Here is a 16,486-nt window from a genome sequence, read left to right as displayed (position 1 = left end):
TCAATATTACAAATACATTTTATATTCAAAGAATATTTCACATGTGTTAATAACTAGTTGTAAACACCCCCATGGAAAGAGTGGAAACAAGCGATGTGAACGTCACAACTTTATGACGTTATTTCTCTGTTCTGTGAAAATTGTCAGAAGCACCCTTTTATCATGGACGCAATCATATATCTATAATAATTAGACTCACTTTAATACTATCTCTGTGTATGAAACCAGATTTTGACGAAAGAATGGATAATACCCGAAATACACCTAGCAAGCTAAGTGAGTAGTTAAAACTAATTGTGTCTCTTGGAATTCAGTTATTGTTTATAAGCCTTGTCACCGATGCCTGGTTAACCGTCACTAAGGACGTCTCTCCACAATGAAAAGTCCATTTCTTCTTCAATGTCCGAACAGTCCACTTCCGGTAAACTAAAAATAGAACAGGAATATTTGTAGCAGGAATAACGATTGTTTTCTGTATTTAATGTCAAATTCCTTATTTTGTTTGACGTATTATAATATATATATATATATATATATATATATATAAAGCACTCAAATTCAACGACCCTCAAAATCAGGCAAAGCTTTGTTTTTTACTTTATCCAACGTAAGACTGATCAGTACAGTTCAGTTTCGATCAGAAGACTTCTATTACCCCATATTACAGCCGATGATTTCAATATGTAGACGTTTTGTTTGTTTGTGGTTTAGTTTTAGTGTTAATTTGTTTTTCTAATTAGTTTTCTTTTCAATGTAAATATCCTATCGTCATGAAAAAGGGGACAGGTTGTCCCGAAAATTTGACAAATTACTGTTGGTCGTGTCATATTTCATTTATATGTCGATTTGATATATCCCTGTGAGCTTGAAATAAAGGACACCACAGAGTCGTCCACTTCTGCTTCATACTTAGATATTTTATTGAAAGTAGACATTAACGGCAAACTGACAACTCAACTGTATGACAAACGGGATAATTTCAGCTTCTCCATCGTCAACTTCCCACATTTGTGTAGCAATATTCCATTATCACCTGCATATGGTGTTTATATATCCCAACTGATTCGATATGTAAGAGCTTGTTCTGGGTATAGTCAGTTTTTAAATCGAGGTAAGCTACTGACAAACAAGTTGATGGTACAGGGATTTCAACAGTCTCGATTGAAGTCAGCATTTCGCAAATTCTATGGTCGTTATAACGATCTAGTTCGTCAATACAACCTCGCATTGGGTCAAATGCTGTCTGACGTGTTTCATACCGATTGTTAAGCCGTTCTTGGCACACTGATTTTGACTGCGGATAACTCCGTTTGCCTGATCAGGATATAGGGCTCACAGCGGGTGTGACCGGTCAACAGGGGATGCTTACTCCTCCTGGGCGCCTGGTCCCGCCTCTGGTGTGTCCAGGGGTCCGTGTTTGCCCAACTATCTATTTTGTATTGCTTGTGGAAGTTATGAGATTGATCACTGTTCGTTATCTTCACCTTGCATTTAGTGCTCTGTATATATCATCGGATCATGTAGCTTTAATCGGGCGGTCCTTCGGATAAGACTGTAAAAACCTAGCCCCGTGTCACAGCGAGTGCGGCACGATAAAGATCCCTCCCTGCTCAAAGGCCATAAGCGCAGAGCATAGGCCTAAATTTTGCTGCCTTTCACCGACAATGGTGACGTATCAATATGAGTGAAATGTTCTCGAGTGGAAGGTTAAACAAAATACAACCAACGATTAACATAAGTGAATGTAGCATAATACAGTTTTATTTCCCATATAGTTTTACCAATTGTTTAAACAAATGAAATTCTGTTCGTTATCTTCACCTATGATTTTTTATAAATTGGAGTTTAATATCATCGATGAACTTAGAAATACTCACCCATGTCTGAAGACGTCCGTCTGGATCTTTCCAATGTTTGTGTTTCTGCAAATAACCTGAGCCATGGTATTTTTCTTGATATCATCCAGTTGTGCTAAGGTGAAGCCCGTGATACTATCATCATTCTCATAATAAAACCTGTGAGTAAATGTAGAGCATCATTGCAATGGTGAAGCAAAGACGTTTTTCAAAATATTTCTAATATCTATCTCATAAATCTTCTATTAAAATCAAAATTGAAATTTCCAGTAAACGCAAAGTAATGTGAAACTAATTGATGCGTAACGAAATCATTTATGCATCAAGTACACTTATTTGGGGTGTTATATTTACATTTTATACAACGAGTGGAAGTGTGGAGTAATCATCAAAGCCGAATATATAGAGATTTCCCCATATTTCCCACAAACAAACATTTACTCACTCTCATGAATACAGGCTTCCCTGGATAGTTAACAAGTATGTTAAGTACGTTAAGGTAATAAGGCGCTTAAATCGAGGAATGTATTACAAGGGGGGAAAACAAACTATCATCACTGTTGAACGAAAATAACGTAAATATAAGGACACGTGATAATTTCTACAAAATGTCCACACGATGTAGAAAACATTTCAAAGTTTTAGTCATTTCCCTTGATACATATGGCGTGCTATGTCGCCATATTTGCATATACATACATTGTAATAATTGTGTCTAGGTTAATGCCGAGTAAGCAGTACTTTAGATATATTTTGGTTACTCAAGTTCTGCTGTAATTGACCAGTTCGGAAAGGTTGATGTCTCTGAGGCGGTCTTACGGATTCAGATTTTTCTTCGCGGTTGTGATCCTTGACATGGGACCGATATTTCACGCCCTAATCCCACGGAAGTATAAAATCATAGTGGACATTATTTTACCTGTCTCCAAACTTCAGTGCTTTGAACTGCAGACCAATTATGCATGCAAAAGTGGGGCCCACCACAGCCCCTTCCAGAGGTTCCTCCGCCACCCCGGCAGTAAACAGATCCATGTCAAAAACATTCCTGAAAATAAATATTTCATTTGATCATCCCTTAAGAAATGTAAATATTTACCAACCAAACAGGGAAACTGAGAAACACAAACACAGGGTCATATTCTATCGATATGAAATTTGAATTGGTTGCAAAGATTTCAGGAATTCACTATGAAAGGTGGAGATGCCCTACGTTACAAAGGAAATACATGTCATCGATAGGGCGCACACACATTTTGTACTGTTTTAAAAACTTCACTATAATATCAAACTTTGATTTTCGTCTGATAAATCATTATAGGAGCGGATAGCAAACCATGCTTATACAAGTCATCTCCGTAAACTTTTACGGGTATTACACGGTACCTTTTAAAATATAAAATACATAATGCAACTTGCAAAATGATTGAATTAAGTATCACAAATGTTACGTAGGTGCAAGTTGAAATTTTAATTAGACCTCTCTAGCCTGATACAGAAGACCGCACATTTGCAAGGATCGTTCACGAAATACACAGACATTAGCATTTTATCTTGTCAGATCAACGCCACATTACATTGTTTCTCGGGCAACATTTTTGAATTGCTAGATATCTTATACCAAACAACAAGGTTGTGCTAATTAATATTTTCCACTTATAATGAAGACCGCTATTCATAACAATGGCCCTTGTGTGAGGATTTATTCCTCTCATCTTATGACGTAGCTACTTACGCGTAGACTTGACGGAGAAGTCGCCTAGTTTTGCGGCTATGATCTCTCAGTCCAGAAAATGTTCTAGTCGTTGAAAGTCCGCACATTTTTCTGAACTCCATGTAATTCGGCAAACCGTGGTCTCGTCCTCGGTTGATGTTGGTAGCTATGAGGTCCCCCCCGGTACCCGCGTCTCTCTCAAAGAGGTGATTGGTAATTTGATCTGATTTTAACCTTCAAAGAACAAAATAGAAATGTAGTTTGCGATCAATTTAACATAAACTGAACATTTCAGAAAGATATATCTAGATTTACCTATCCACGCTCTGAGAATGCTCTATATAAAGTCCTCGCATAACTTGTTCTAATCCTTCTGATTGGTACAAAGGGTCGGACTTTAAGAAAAGTTCCTTAAATGGACGACGGCTGTATTTCCCACTGGTCGACTTAAATCCAACGTGATCATTGATCATGCTGTGTCCAAACCTGAAAGCGGCCGCCATGAAGCCGTGGCGCATGCAGGGATCGACACATGGGTCGTAATCATCGGAACATTCACCCTTGTCTTTAGGTTTCAGGTCAAACAGTTTCATAATTTTCTTGCCTAGGATTGCTGGTAGATATTCGTTATAGGTTATATGTTGAAATATGGCAACAACTATTCGTCTAGCTTCTTGGAATATTTTTTCGTCGTCCCAGGTTCTGCCAAATAACTCTTCCAGCTTTTTAGCTATTCTATTATGTTCCCTGAGCCACACAGTGTGCTGACCACTTAGTGTGGCCTGTTGGTTCACTCTCCGATCACCTGGAAAGAAAATATATTTTGAAAGAGAAATGCGTTGATGATGACGGTGGAAGTCCACGGTGGATATGATTGGTCATCTGGGGGAACCTTATTTCTAATCACTTGATCCCTGTTGATGTTGTTGACCGGTTACACCCGACGTGATATCTCAATTTTAAGAAGCTAAATGAAGTGGTCTGTAAATTAAAAAAATCCGGCCTCCTTAGAGTAAGCATTTTGCAAATCCTATGGTCGTTATAATGAACTTGTTTGCAAACAAAACCTCCATTAACTTGAATACTGTCTGTCATGGTTTATACCAATTGTAAAGCTGTTCTTTGCAAAGTGATTTTGACTATGGATCACTTCATTTGATCAAGATGAACAAGGGATGCTTACTTCTCATAGACACCTTATCCCACCTTGGTGTTTCAATGAGTCTACGTTTGCCCTAATCTAGATTTTGCTTTATTTATAAGATTTTATAATAGACATGAAGTTCTGTCGCTAGTTCAAAGATCGGGGTTATGAATTTCGGACATTTTAAAATGAGTGCTTCAGGTTGTTATTTCCATCTGTATTTGCACTAGCAGTATTGGCGTATCCATTTTGACTATAGTTGAAAGAAAAAGAACTCAATAATCGAAAACATAATGCACTTTATGAATGACAAACAGAAAAACTGCTATATTGTAAACAGTGGCCTGATTTCTTGGACATTGTCAAGTAGAGTACAACCTAATTTCGGTGAAATGTTTTAAGTTATAAGGCGCAAACTTCCCAGAACAGTCCCGGACAATTTGATATCTTACATATTGGACAGGTATCGACTTACTACTTACTTTCAAGATCTGTGTCATCATAAAACATGTTCAACAAAATTAAAAACTTCTTTTATTTATCCATGTGTTTGTACATATCAGTAATTGTTAAAAAATTATTACAAAAAGTCATAACAGTGACTTCTATAATCACAGAAAAAATTGAGAGCATAGAAAATATCATATGAATATCGTATTTAAAAACTTGTCGATGCCACTCGGTCATTTTTACCACGTCCTATCCATGTGTCACCCTCTGAAGAACAAGCAGTATCAAAATTCTTTAGTATATACACCACAACTCTTCAAATTCAGCCTGCAGAAAAAGGCAAGTTTTACTTCAAGCTCCACAGCCTTCTCCAAAAAAACCTGGAAACTGCAACGAAAATGGGTGCATGCTGCTGGAGTTGTACACAGAGCAGCAACTGATCATCCTCATTACCATCCTTCAACAAAAGACAGTCTGATAATAACATGGACGCATCCTTAGTCTAAACACTGGCACCTCATTGATTATGCTCTAGTGCGCCAACGAGATCTCAAAGATGTTCTGCACACCAGAGTGATGCCCAGCACAGAATGGTATACCAACTATCACCTAGTGCGCTGTAAACTCAGGTTGCACTTAAATCCCAAACCAAAAAGCATTCAAGCTCAGCAAACTGTGAAGTAAAAGCTGGCTTCCAGATAGACATGATGACGAAACTAGAAAATGACTGCTGTCCTGAAGATTCCTCTCCCGAAACATTCTTAGAGAAACTGAAAACTGCTATTTTGTGGACATCCAAAGACGTTCTTAGACTTACCTCGAAAAAGACAGAGAATGGTTCGATGAGAACAATCATGAGATTCAAGAATTACTAGGAAAGAAGAGATCAGTCTACCAAGCTCACCTGGCTCAGCCGTCTCGCCTTGTGAAAAAAGTTGCCTTTCGTCACAGTTGTAGCAACATCCGGCACAAGCTTCAAGACATCCAGAACGAATGGTGGACCAACCTCGCGGAAAGATCTCAGGAAAGCGCAGACATTGGTTACTACAGAGGAGTCTATGAAGCCCTCAAAGCATTGTACAACCCTACACATCAGATCCAGAGTCCCTTACGCAGTGTGGATGACCAGGCTCTCCTCACAGACAAATCTATCCTTTGCCGTTGGTCTGAGCACTTTCAGGTCCTCTTCAGTGCTTACAGAGTTGTTCAGGACTCAGCAATTCTCCACATTCCTCATTTACCAGTCAAAGTAGAACTGGACGAACCACCCTCTATGGAAGAATCCATCAAAGCCATAGAAGTTAAAAAGTCGATCGTAAGGCAGCAGAAATTGATCGAATTCCAACTGAGATCTGGAAAGACGGACGCCCAAAATTACACAACAAACTCCACAAACCCCTTGTCTGTTGATGGGAGCAAAGCAAACTTCCAAGAGACTTCCGCGATGCAATCATCGTAACCTTGTACAAAAAAGGGCGAAAAGTTAGATTGCTCCAACTACCTAGGGATCACGCTACTTTCCATCGCAGGAAAAAATCATTGCTCAAGTGATCCTGAGCAGATTGATACCTACCATTGCGGAAGACCACCTGCCAGAATCCAATCTGGCTTCAGAGCAAATAGGGGCAACACAGACTTGGTGTTTATCCTTCGGCAGCTCCAAGAGAAGTGCCGAGAGCAAACGAAAGGACAATATGTAACGTTTGTTGACCTGACCAAGCGTTCGGTACAGTAAGTAGAAAGGGACTATGGCTGATCATAGAACGCCTGGGCTGTTCCCCAAAGTTCCTTAGCATGGCAACCCAACTGCATGAAGATCAGTGTGGCCAGGTCAGATGGAACAACGACCTCTCTGAACACTTCCCATCAACAACGGCGTGAAATAGGGATGTATCCTGGCACTGACTTTGTCCAGCATTTTCTTTAGTATGATGAGTGAGCAAACCACAGAAATATTCAAAGACGACGCAGTTCACATCCGATACCGCCTTGATGACAGTCTGGTAAACCTCAGAAGACTGCAGACACACACACAAATTATCAAGCAGATGATAATAGACCTCCTCTTTGCCGACGATGCTGCCCTCGTTGCCCACTTCGAAAGAGCCCTGCAGCGTATAACATCTTGTTTTGCAGAGGCTGTCCATCTCTTCGAACTCGAGATCAGCATGAAAAAGAAGGAAGTCTTCCACCAGCCTGCCCCCCCCCCCCCCCCCCGGAAGAGTACTACAATCCGCACATCATCATGGACGAGACTCAGCTGTAGACAGTTCACCAGTTCATGTTTCTGGGAAGTACCCTCATATCAGATACCAAAATCGACAAGGAAATTGATAACAGACTGGCAAATGCAAATAGCGCATTTAGAGGGCGGCTATACAAAAGATTCTGGAACAACAAGCACCTGAAGAAGAGCACCAATATTATTGTTTACAAAGCCGTAATACTTACCACACTCATGTATGACTCTGAATCGTGGGTCACCTATCGCCACCATCTGCGATTTCTGGAGAACTTCCATCAGTGCTGTCTCTGCACTATCCTCAAAATCTCCTGGAACGACTACGGGACCAATGTTGAGGTTTTCGAACATGCGGAGATCACCAGCATCGAGGCTATGTTGCCGCAGTCGCGGCTAAGCTGGACGGAGCACGTCTCCTGAATAAAGGACCACCACCTGCCAAAGATAGTCCTGTATGGCGAACTCTCCATTGGCCACCGCTACAGAGAAGCACCGAAGAAACGATATAAAGTTTTGATGAAGTTCCTTGGTATCTGCCTTACTGACCACCACCAGTGGTCTAATCTTGCTGATGACCGCCTCGTATGGCCCTACACCGTCCATCAGGCTGAGGACTTCCTGGAAGACTTCCGCAGAAAGATCCTCCGTAGGACGAAGAATAGAACCTCAGCAGCTACGTCAGTACTAGACTAGACCTATAACTGTAGCCGCTGCAACTATCAGCGCGCCTATAATCGGCGTGAACAGTCCCCTTCGTAAAAGCCAAAAAGAGAAGAAGACAACTTTTCCCTCTTGTTTAATCACTATCAATTGATTTCTGAATTTCCAACAAAGAAAAGTACATACTGATTTACATCTTGTATGTATTCAAAATTAAGTATAATGTGGATTAAAATCACGTGGGTTTTTTTTCACTATGTTGAGATAAGCTACCTTAAAGAAATAACATTGCTCTTAGTGTCATGTATGCTAACTATCATTAATGTTTGTTTGTGAGATAAACTGCTTATGGTTTATAATGTTCGTGACTTATTAAGTATATTCATCATGGTATATAATGGTCGTGTCATCATGGTGCTAGTTGTGTCATTTTTAAGGGTCGTGGATCATAATATTCGTGACATAGAATTGTCATGGCACATAACCATTGGGATTTATAATATTTGTAGTATACAATGGTGGAGAAATGCAGTGGTCGTAGCCTTATAATGGTCTTAGCATATGGAATACGTGAAATATAATGGTTGTGGAATGTGATGGCCCAGGAATACAATGTTCGTGATGCATACATATTTCTTGAGTTATTGGTGGTGACATATAATGGTTTTGTCAATCCATCATTTATAAGATCCCTGATATTGTTATGACATCATCAATATTAATATGGGTAATGCACGCGAGACTACCGATCTCTAAAATTCGCGCGTGTGTGGCGATTGCTAATGAGTAAAACACTAGTATCTAGGAATTGTTTTATAGAGTTTTAATTACCATTATTCAATTTATACAAAAGAATGTACCTGTCTAATTCTGTTTCCAGATTTTCAGTTCTTTAATTATTAGGCCGTTCTTTAGGATTTTTTTTCATTATTAGGCCGTTCTTTGGGATCTCTTTAATTATCAGGATTTGTTTTAATTATTCGGTCGTTCTTTGCAGAGTAATTCTGATCGTCTGATCAAGATGTAGGACACACAGCGGGTGTAATCGGTCAACAGGGGATGCTTACTCCTCCTAGGCATCTGATCCCACCTCTGGTGTGTTCAGGGGTCCGTGTTTGCTCAACTCCTAATTCTGCATTCTTTATAGGACTTATGAGAGTTCGTTATCTTCAATTTATCAATCAAGTTCCTCCTCTCCCCTTTCTTAATTTTGTTTTCCTATTTTAAATACCTGACAGGAAGCATTTCAATTCTGGATTAGTAACACGACATCCACGACTTCCTGCTGGCATCAGATCTCCTTCTCCATCAGGATGATTCTGGGTTTTCAGGCGTCCTGTAAATTGAAAGCGGAAGATGCTAGCAAGAATATAAACATTTATGTGGTTTGGGAACATTGACTTTAATACAAATGTATGTTAATTATATAGACAGGTCACAAAAACTTTCTTAGTCTCTTCACACTTAATAAATGATAGAAACTTTCATTTCATAGGATGACATATTAACTGAATTCTAATGGCAAAAAAGCATTATATAAAAGCAATTGCAAGCCACTATTGTATATCTGATATTTAGAAGACAATACATTACATAAAACGATAACATTTACGGAAGTGTTTGTTTTACAGACAGGAAGTGAGGTTATGGAAAACGACTGAATGTAAAACCAATTTTCAACTCGATACCAATTTCTCATTTTACCGTGCATAACTTTTCTCTCTATCTATCTCTCTATCTTCCTGCTTATCAGATTCCTGACAAACGGTGATATTTGAATTTAAGGTACCGGTAATAGGAAAAGTTTTTACATCATTATACATCATTATACAGTATTTATCATATAAAATGTTTTTTAAAATCTGATGATTTAGACGTTAGGGAGGAGAAACTGTCTCAGAACAACTGTTCACCCCTCTCAGTGGTATCTGTTGATCGACATGGTACAGTATTCATGATGGTCTCCAGTTCGCTATGCACCAGCAGATATGAAACATGTGGGTGAAAGTGACGTTTACTTAAGTTCACAAAGCAGTTTCATATATCAAAACCCGAGTGCATTCACCTTCTGGATAAATTGCGGCTCACCAATAGGTGAAACATCTTCACAAGTCAAGGGTTATTAACTCGTTACCTCGCAGTAAATTCTGTGAAGATGTAGGTGAAAGAGAAAGTCGATCTCAGTCACCAGATTAAAAAATCTTTCCCCTTTTTAAAGGACCAAGAAGGCTTTCCCATAATTTGATTCAAAACGCAGTTTATCGCATCCATGGTAAATGCCTTTTTAAGAAGCTACCTGAACCCTTATGTTTATTTACATTACTTACGTCTGAAAGGTCTTTTAGATCAATCTTTAAGACACTTGCTACAACTTTCCCACCTTCTTTCGAAGAGTTCCAATTAATATATGTTTCCAGTTTTTGACAACATTTGGGTCCTTACTGTAGAGTATTTAGTGATACTTGTTTACCAACATGATGCAATTTTTAAATCAATTTGTGAAAAGAGTTCTTGAAAGCGATTATAGAGTATCTCTATACAGGAAGCTTTGAAAACAAGTACCCGGTAAACACTAATTATTCTATCAACTTGACTTGATTCAGTTTATATTGTTGCTATTTCAACATGTCTTGCATATTCATTTATATTTTGTACAGACAGTTTTTAAAACAGAAGTTTAATTTGCTATTAGTAAGTGCTCTGCATCTCCTTTGCTTACTTACCGCCTTTAAACTCTCGGACGGCAGCGCAAGATTCAGAGTCCGATCCATAGAATGTAGAAGCGTCGATGTAAGTTGTGAACCCGTTAATGGTCTGACGAATCTCTAAACAGAGTATTTCAGAACATATCTGTGTAGTCCGTATATTACATGTATATAAGTAAATATTTGTATATGTTTCATCAGGTACAAATGTAATCAAAAGTTGAAGGACGCCATCTCCTTTCAGAACACTATATGGCTAAAAAGGGGGAATTAAAAGATGAAAAAGAAAAAAACATATAACATGAAACATTTCTCACCAACTCATAAAATATAACTGTATATGTGTACTCACTGGCATTACAAGCTAAATCTGGTGAAGACTTCGATCGAGCAAAGTTCAGACAGGTTCGACCAAAGCGACCAAAGAAGGGGTCGTCTGTTCTGATTTTAAGCGGCATAATGCAATTTATGTCTGTTTTATCGTCTTCACAGCAGTCAAATCTGCCTCCGTCAGGTTCTAGCGTAACAAAAAGGAATTACATCATCTTTACGGTCATAATCTGTCTTATAGGAATTAAACATTTCATTCAGATTATCTTTAAGCTATTGTGCACATGAGATAGCAAACTATTAACTTTTTGAATTACAGAACAAATCTTCACAGTTTAATGACAATACTGAAGAGTTTATATACTCAGTTATACGAGAGTAAAAAAAACTGTAAACATTAACGTAAACAGTGAAAAGTCAATGTCAAAATACTGAAGAGTTTATATACTCAGTTATACGAGAGTAACAAAGCTGTAAACATTAACGTAAACAGTGAAAAGTCAATGTCAAAATACTGAAGAGTTTATATACTCAGTTATACGAGAGTAACAAAGCTGTAAACATTAACGTAAACAGTGAAAAGTCAATGTCAAAATACTGAAGAGTTTATATACTCAGTTATACGAGAGTAACAAAGATGTAAACATTAATGTAAACAGTGAAAAGTCAATGTCAAAATACTGAAGAGTTTGTATACTCAGTTATACGAAAGTAACAAAGCTGTAAACATTAACGTAAACAGTGAAAAGTCAATGTCAATATCAGATGAACACAAAGGATATATATATCAATCCGTTAAGGAACACATGATTTCAGGTGTATAAATGAAGTTGTCTATAGTTTTACGGTTTTCGAAATATTTCATGAAAAAAATGTTTACTATATTTGGGGGGGGGGGTCTGTGCAGTTTTCTGGATAAGCTGGCTTCACGTTCATATCATGAAAGTGAGCTACAGTGCACTATTATCGAAATGAACAACTGCTTATTTACTAAAACCTCTGCAATGCATAAAATGGAATTCACCTAATCATTCATCGGACAAAATACCTCCCTTAACAAGACGAGTCACGTAACATTTAAATTGACGGAAAAGTTATTCTATTTTCTCTTGGGTTCGTGTAGTAATTTACTGAAAAATATTTTATTTAAATTACATTTAGCTTTCATTATCATTTGCTTTAACCCCCCCCCCCCCCCCCAAATACACAAATGAAAATTAACACATAGTTTTCAATATTTTGGCAGTCGAAACGTGGTCCGTCCAGATCTTAGTTTGGCATCATGCCAGAACTATCAACTTCTTTTTGAAGCATTGACATATGAACTTGAAATTCAAGAACAGTCGAAAAAAAAATTCTGTAGATTAAACTCAAACAGCGTGAACAGTCGCTATCTATCATTGTAATGGGAATGACTTCATTTTGCTTAAAAGAAATATTTTGTTGTATTTTAGCGCCTTACTATCGAAGCACACCTGATATCATAGCCTTGTTTACAGTACTTACTCCTCGATACAACATTGTCCAGAATATCGTGGCTCAACAACTGACCATATCCCATCAGGAAATGGGTGTACTTTCTCTCTTCATTGCTCTTGTCGCTCCTTTCATGGATCGCAAGTCTTACCTTTCTGGGTTCCGGTAGGGAACCATATATTCCTCTTTGCCTAGGTGCACCAACACCTTCATTAATTCAAGAGAGAAAAAATTGTCGTAGTTTGCAACTAATTGAAGCATGAATGAATAATTCCTTAGATACGTTTATAATGTATTTGCTTGGTAATTAAGTCCCTTCAGGAATTTTTACACCAAACTTTTTTTTCTTCACTTTTGCATCTTACTACTTATACTGAACTACCTATGGCTTTCATAATCAACTATGACAACCCTGAAACAAGACCTTGGTTTTGATCGAAATATCTTCAGAAAAACAAGCAAAATTCTATTCTGGTGTTCACATTTGCAGAAGGAACAGATCTCCATTTTTACGACACAGATTTGTTAGAGTTAGGACCGTAAGATGACCCAGTCAGTGAATCTACCACTGTGTCACCATTAAAGTCATCATTTCAAGAGACAATACGTCATTATGCTCACCTTAGAAAACCTTCAAAAGAAGTATATACCTGTAATTTATGTACATATATACATGCATGTCACTCACCATCGTCGTAAGCTGAGCAGACAAAGCGGACCAGAGGAGTTCCCGCCTTTCCCCAGTACGGATTAGCCAAATTGTTACAGCTGCCATCGATTGTTCTATATTTGCTGTTCTCATCACAAGTGATCTTCTTCTGGAATTCACATTTGTCTGCTTTTGAATCGGCTCTGATTTGGACTTTCTCCAACGAAACTTTGCTGACCTGTTCAGAACGTAAAGGTCTATTGTGCATCGCGTGGGCGCTCCTAATGGTCCTATTTCTGTTGAAAAAGAAGAGAAAGTCATGGATAAAAGATCATTAGTCCAAAGGTTAGAGGTTACTGTTTTTCCCTGATCGTATCTCCGTTGTCTTTGTGATGCTTCTTCATCATGCATATACCTTTCTTGTTTTTATTGGTAGAAAAAAACTTGCGGAGGTTTTCCTGAGTTAATCATATCTTATGATAGGACGAATTTGGCTCCACTTTTTTGGCACGCTGTTTTTGGCTATATTTAGCTCTAAAACTTCATAGTTATTTCGGATTTCAAACATTTCGGTTGAGCATCACTGAAGAGACATTATTTGTCGAAATGCGCATCTGGTGCATCAAAATTGGTACCGTATAAGTTTTATATTATGACCCCTGGGTAGAGGCCTCTGCTGGTGGACTGTTAGTCCCCGAGGGTCTCTACAGCCCAGTAGCTAAGTACTTCGTTACTAGCTTGAAAATACGGATGTATATTTAGTTGCTGTTATAAAATTTAGAAATTCATTTCAAAATTAAGGAATATCTCCCTCATGCATAGCTCTTATCCTTGGACGAATTTGGCTCCACGTTTTTGGCACGCTGTTTTTGGCTATATTTAGCTCTAAAACTTCATAGTTATTTCGGATTTCAAACATTTCGGTTGAGCATAACTGAAGAGACATTATTTGTCGAAATGCGAATCTGGTGCATCAAAATTGGTACCGTATAAGTTTTACATGATGAACATTGGTTAGTTAAATTTTTATTTTACTATCCGCAAAAATAGATCACCTCTCTGAATATCGTTCATATTTGATATATAGAAATATCAATATTGTTCACAATGTGGCTTTATGTTTTATAAATAAAGCTTACACTAAAACTCAAATTTTCGGTCAGACTACAGAAGACAATCAAATGCTTCATTTGTTTTAAAGCAGTGTCTCCAGAAACGGTGCAAAAGTGACAATAAAAGTGCTCATAGATTTGCCACATTTTTGGAGTTTATTAAGGAATGAAAGATGAAGATAACGAACAGTGATCAATCTCATAACTCCTATAAGCAATACAAAATAGAGAGTTGGGCAAACACGAACCCCTCAATATACCAGAGGTGGGACCAGGTGCCTAGGAGGAGTAAACATCCCTTGTCGACCGGTCACACCCACCATGAGCTCTATATCTTGATCAAGTTAACGGAGTTATCCGTAGTCAAAATCAGTGTGTCAAGAACGGCCTAACAATCCGTACGAAACACGGCAGACAGCATTTGACCCGATGATAGGTTATATTGACAAACTAGATTGTTATAACGACCATAGAATCTGCGAGATGCTGACTTTAAACGAGACTGTTGAAACCCTTGCACCATGAACTTGTTTGTCAGTAGTCTGATTCGATTTAAAAATGATCATACGCAGAGCAAGCTCTTTCGTATCGAATCATTTGAGATATAAATACCATATGCAGGTGATAATGGAATATTACTACATGAATATGGAAAGTTGACGATGGCGAAGCTGAAATCATCCTGTTTTCATAAAGTTGAGTTCTTAGTTTGCAGTTTGGATGACTGTAATGTCTTTATTTCGAGTTTACAGGGATATATCTCTTCATATTTTCAAAGAATAAACATCAATTTTTAATTTATAATCCTTTACTTATACGTTAGTAGAGTAGGTTCTTACCTATTTGATTCTCTACTTTCCAAAGACTCATCGACAGATCGCTGACGGTGGTATTGAATTTTTCTGTAGATTGGTTTACATTGAAGACATTTACAGTTCTGTGTGGCCGGCCTGGTCAATAATTCATTCTGACGTGGATTTGGTAGTCGCGATGGTCGCCTTCTTCGCGGAGTCGGGAATGGTTTGTATAGAGGTTTTCGTCTGTTGTTTGATCCATATGGTTTTTTCATTTGACGACGTCTATTGAATGGTTTTCGGATTTTAAATTTACGGATTAATTTTTGCAGTGAAGGCTTGGGAATTGGTCTCCGAATTCGCGGTCGTCTCTGAATCGATCTGTGTGGAGGTTTTCTTTTCGATCCATACTGTTGTGAATTACTTAGAGATCGTCCATCTTTTTCTATTGACGGTTGTGTGTTGCCTGATTTATACTCAGCAACTTGTGTTGCTCTTTTGTTGGCCTCAGCCTCCAAAACCAGAAGTATCATCAGGCTAAAAAAGCACATATATATCTAAAGAAAGGTGAAGATAACGAACAGTGATCAATCTCATAACTCCTACAAGCAATACAAAATAGAGAGTTGGGCAAACACGGACCTCTGGACACACCAGAGGTGGGATCAGGTGCCCAGGAGGAGTAAGCATCCCCTGTTGACCGGTCACACCCGCCGTGAGCTCTATATCCTGTTGAGGTAAACAAACTGACCACATAAAACAGAATGCATATCTAAACGACTTACCACACACAACACAATGTATATCTAAAAAAAAAAACTGACCACATACGGCAGAATGCATATCTTAACAAACAAACTGACCACATACAACACAATGTATATCTAAAGAAACAAACTAACCATATACGACGGATTGTATATTTAAACAAAGTGACCACGTACAATAGAATGGATATGTAAACAAACTGACCACACACAGCAGAATGTATATCTAAACAAACTGACCACATACAACAGAATCTATATCTAAACAAACAAACTGACCACCTACAACAGAATGTATATCTAAACAAAAAAACTGACCACATACAACAGATTGTATATTTAAACAAACTAACCACATACAACAGAATGTATATCTGAAGAAACAAATTGACCACACACAGCAGAATGTATATCTAAACAAACTGACCACATACAACAGAATATATATCTAAACAAACTGACCACATACAACAGAATGTATATCTAAACAAACTGACCTCATACAACAGAATGTATATCTAAACAAACTGACCACATACAACAGAATGTATACCTATACAAACAAACAAACTGACCACATACAACAAAAT

The 16,486-nt window shown here is 38.0% G+C and overlaps 1 protein-coding gene across 1 annotated transcript; it reads right to left on the bottom strand.

The window, feature by feature from the left end:
- On the bottom strand, positions 1 to 15,662 carry LOC125679823 (chorion peroxidase-like). Its single transcript, XM_048919283.2, has 11 exons — positions 15,175 to 15,662; positions 13,263 to 13,519; positions 12,605 to 12,781; positions 11,121 to 11,285; positions 10,787 to 10,888; positions 9,295 to 9,399; positions 3,883 to 4,372; positions 3,589 to 3,801; positions 2,776 to 2,901; positions 1,878 to 2,015; positions 1 to 426 (listed from the first exon to the last, which is right to left on the bottom strand). The coding sequence occupies exons 1-11, from the start codon at positions 15,660 to 15,662 to the stop codon at positions 348 to 350; spliced, it is 2,340 nt and encodes a 779-aa protein (XP_048775240.2). The 3' UTR covers positions 1 to 347.
- Between the last annotated feature and the right edge of the window lie 824 nt (positions 15,663 to 16,486).

Source organism: Ostrea edulis, chromosome 2 (assembly GCF_947568905.1).
Source record: "Ostrea edulis chromosome 2, xbOstEdul1.1, whole genome shotgun sequence".
Classification (NCBI taxonomy): Eukaryota; Metazoa; Mollusca; class Bivalvia; order Ostreida; family Ostreidae; genus Ostrea; species Ostrea edulis.
The sequence above is the reverse complement of the archived record's forward strand: the minus strand, read 5'-3'. Positions and strand labels throughout refer to the sequence as shown.